This window comes from Marmota monax, unplaced genomic scaffold (assembly GCF_021218885.2).
Source record: "Marmota monax isolate L192 unplaced genomic scaffold, Marmota_monax_Labrador192_F-V1.1 WCK01_AAM20220418_F8-fsc01999, whole genome shotgun sequence".
NCBI lineage: Eukaryota > Metazoa > Chordata > Mammalia > Rodentia > Sciuridae > Marmota > Marmota monax.
Window position 1 is genome coordinate 17,137 of NW_026694174.1, and position 1,590 is coordinate 18,726.

The 1,590-nt window shown below is 42.4% G+C and overlaps 1 protein-coding gene across 1 annotated transcript; it reads right to left on the reverse strand.

Annotated features, from left to right (window-relative positions):
• Positions 1 to 309: 309 nt before the first annotated feature.
• On the reverse strand, positions 310 to 1,248 carry LOC124107717 (vomeronasal type-1 receptor 4-like). The gene has a single exon (XM_046465883.1). The coding sequence runs from the start codon at positions 1,246 to 1,248 to the stop codon at positions 310 to 312; it is 939 nt and encodes a 312-aa protein (XP_046321839.1).
• Positions 1,249 to 1,590: the final 342 nt, after the last annotated feature.

A 1,590-nucleotide genomic window follows, 5' to 3' on the forward strand; every position in this document is an offset into this window, starting at 1 on the left:
TAGTAGAAAATAAATAAAGTAGATTTTATGCTAAAGAATTCAGCAGTTATTGTACTTGGTATAAGAAATCTAAAATTTATATTTATTACATCTTCTTTTCCCAAATATTTTTGGATGGACAATAAAACAAAATCTAAGTGATATACATGTGCATATACTCAGGTACACATATATACACACATGGACACAGTATAATAAATAAGTGTATGTGTGTTGATTATCGTTCTTGAAGATATGACTGTATCACTCTTCTTTCAATTTGTAAGTACAAATGAAGACACATGTAAGAATTGTGCAAAAACCTACAATTTACATGTTCCTCCTGACATTGGGGATTTTCCTATTCCTAATTCCAGAGAGACCGAGCCTGGATTCACTGGAGTCCCTTCTCATAAGCAGGAAGGGGCTGACAGCTGGGAAACTCCCAGCAACTATTGCACCCATCTTTACCAGCAGCCAGTGGGGATTATAAATAACAATCATACAAACCTGAAAGATGCAGGAAAGTGTATAAAAAAACACAAAGGTGCTCACCAGGAGGAGGATGGTTTTGGTGGCTCTGGACTCAGGGGAAGGCCTGGGGGAGCTGGTCTTATGAACCTGCTGCATTCTCTGCTTGTGCCTGTGCAGGATGAGCACCATGGAGCTGCTGGCCCAGAGCATGAGCCCCACACACAGGACATCAGGGAATGTTACCAATGCTGCATACAGTGATTGTGAGGTTTTGTCAGGATGAACAGAAGAACAGTATCCATAATCTTTCATAGTTGTGATATTATAGTGGCTCCTTTTTCCAGTCATATATGAAATAATCATAATATTTACAAGCAGGTACAGAATCCAGCTCAGGTATATGGAGACACCAATGTATTTGGGAGCTTTCACTTTAAGCTCTGAACAGCTGGAATTCTCAGGACTAATCTTCATGGCTTGGAAGACACTCAAGAGGCAGGTGCTGCCAATGGACACACCCCTGCCCACCCTGTGAAGATAGAAAAGCAGCTTGCATCCAAAATCACTGAGAAAATCTTTCACTCCAAAAGCTGCCACTGTCTGGGGAACTCCTCTACACAGGAGAGCTAACAAGTTGGCCACAATCAAGTGCTGAAGAATCAAGTCTGTGTGTCTTACCCTGCACTGAGTGAAGTAAAGGACCAGGTAATAGAGGAAAAGAGATGAATTGCCCAAAGCTCCAACCATAGTCTGTGACAGGAAGATGATTCCTACAGCCACATCACTGGCTGCCATCCTGCCAGTTTCCTGGTATCCGAGCCAGAGGGTCCTGGAGGGAAACAAGAGGCCTGGGCTGCACGTGTCCTGCCAACCAAAATCTAATATTGCTCACTCTTCAGAGTTACGACTCTGAAAACTCACAAAAGGTCTTATTTCACTAGCATGTTTTAATGATGTTGGTATTGAAAGTCAACACAGGAAGTGTGTGTAAATCCCTGTTATGAAGGCAGCACATGGTGATTCATCTTCATGACATGAGGGAGGTGCTGAGATGACTTTGCTGATATCCAGGAGAACTTGTGCACACAGATGTTAAGTCTCTGTCCAGATTCACACTCAAGATTAGGTGTACAGAGG

Excerpts from the sequence above, each read along its gene's own strand:
- LOC124107717 (XM_046465883.1), bottom strand. The coding sequence starts at position 1,248 with ATGGCAGCCAGTGATGTGGCTGTAGGAATCATCTTCCTGTCACAGACT.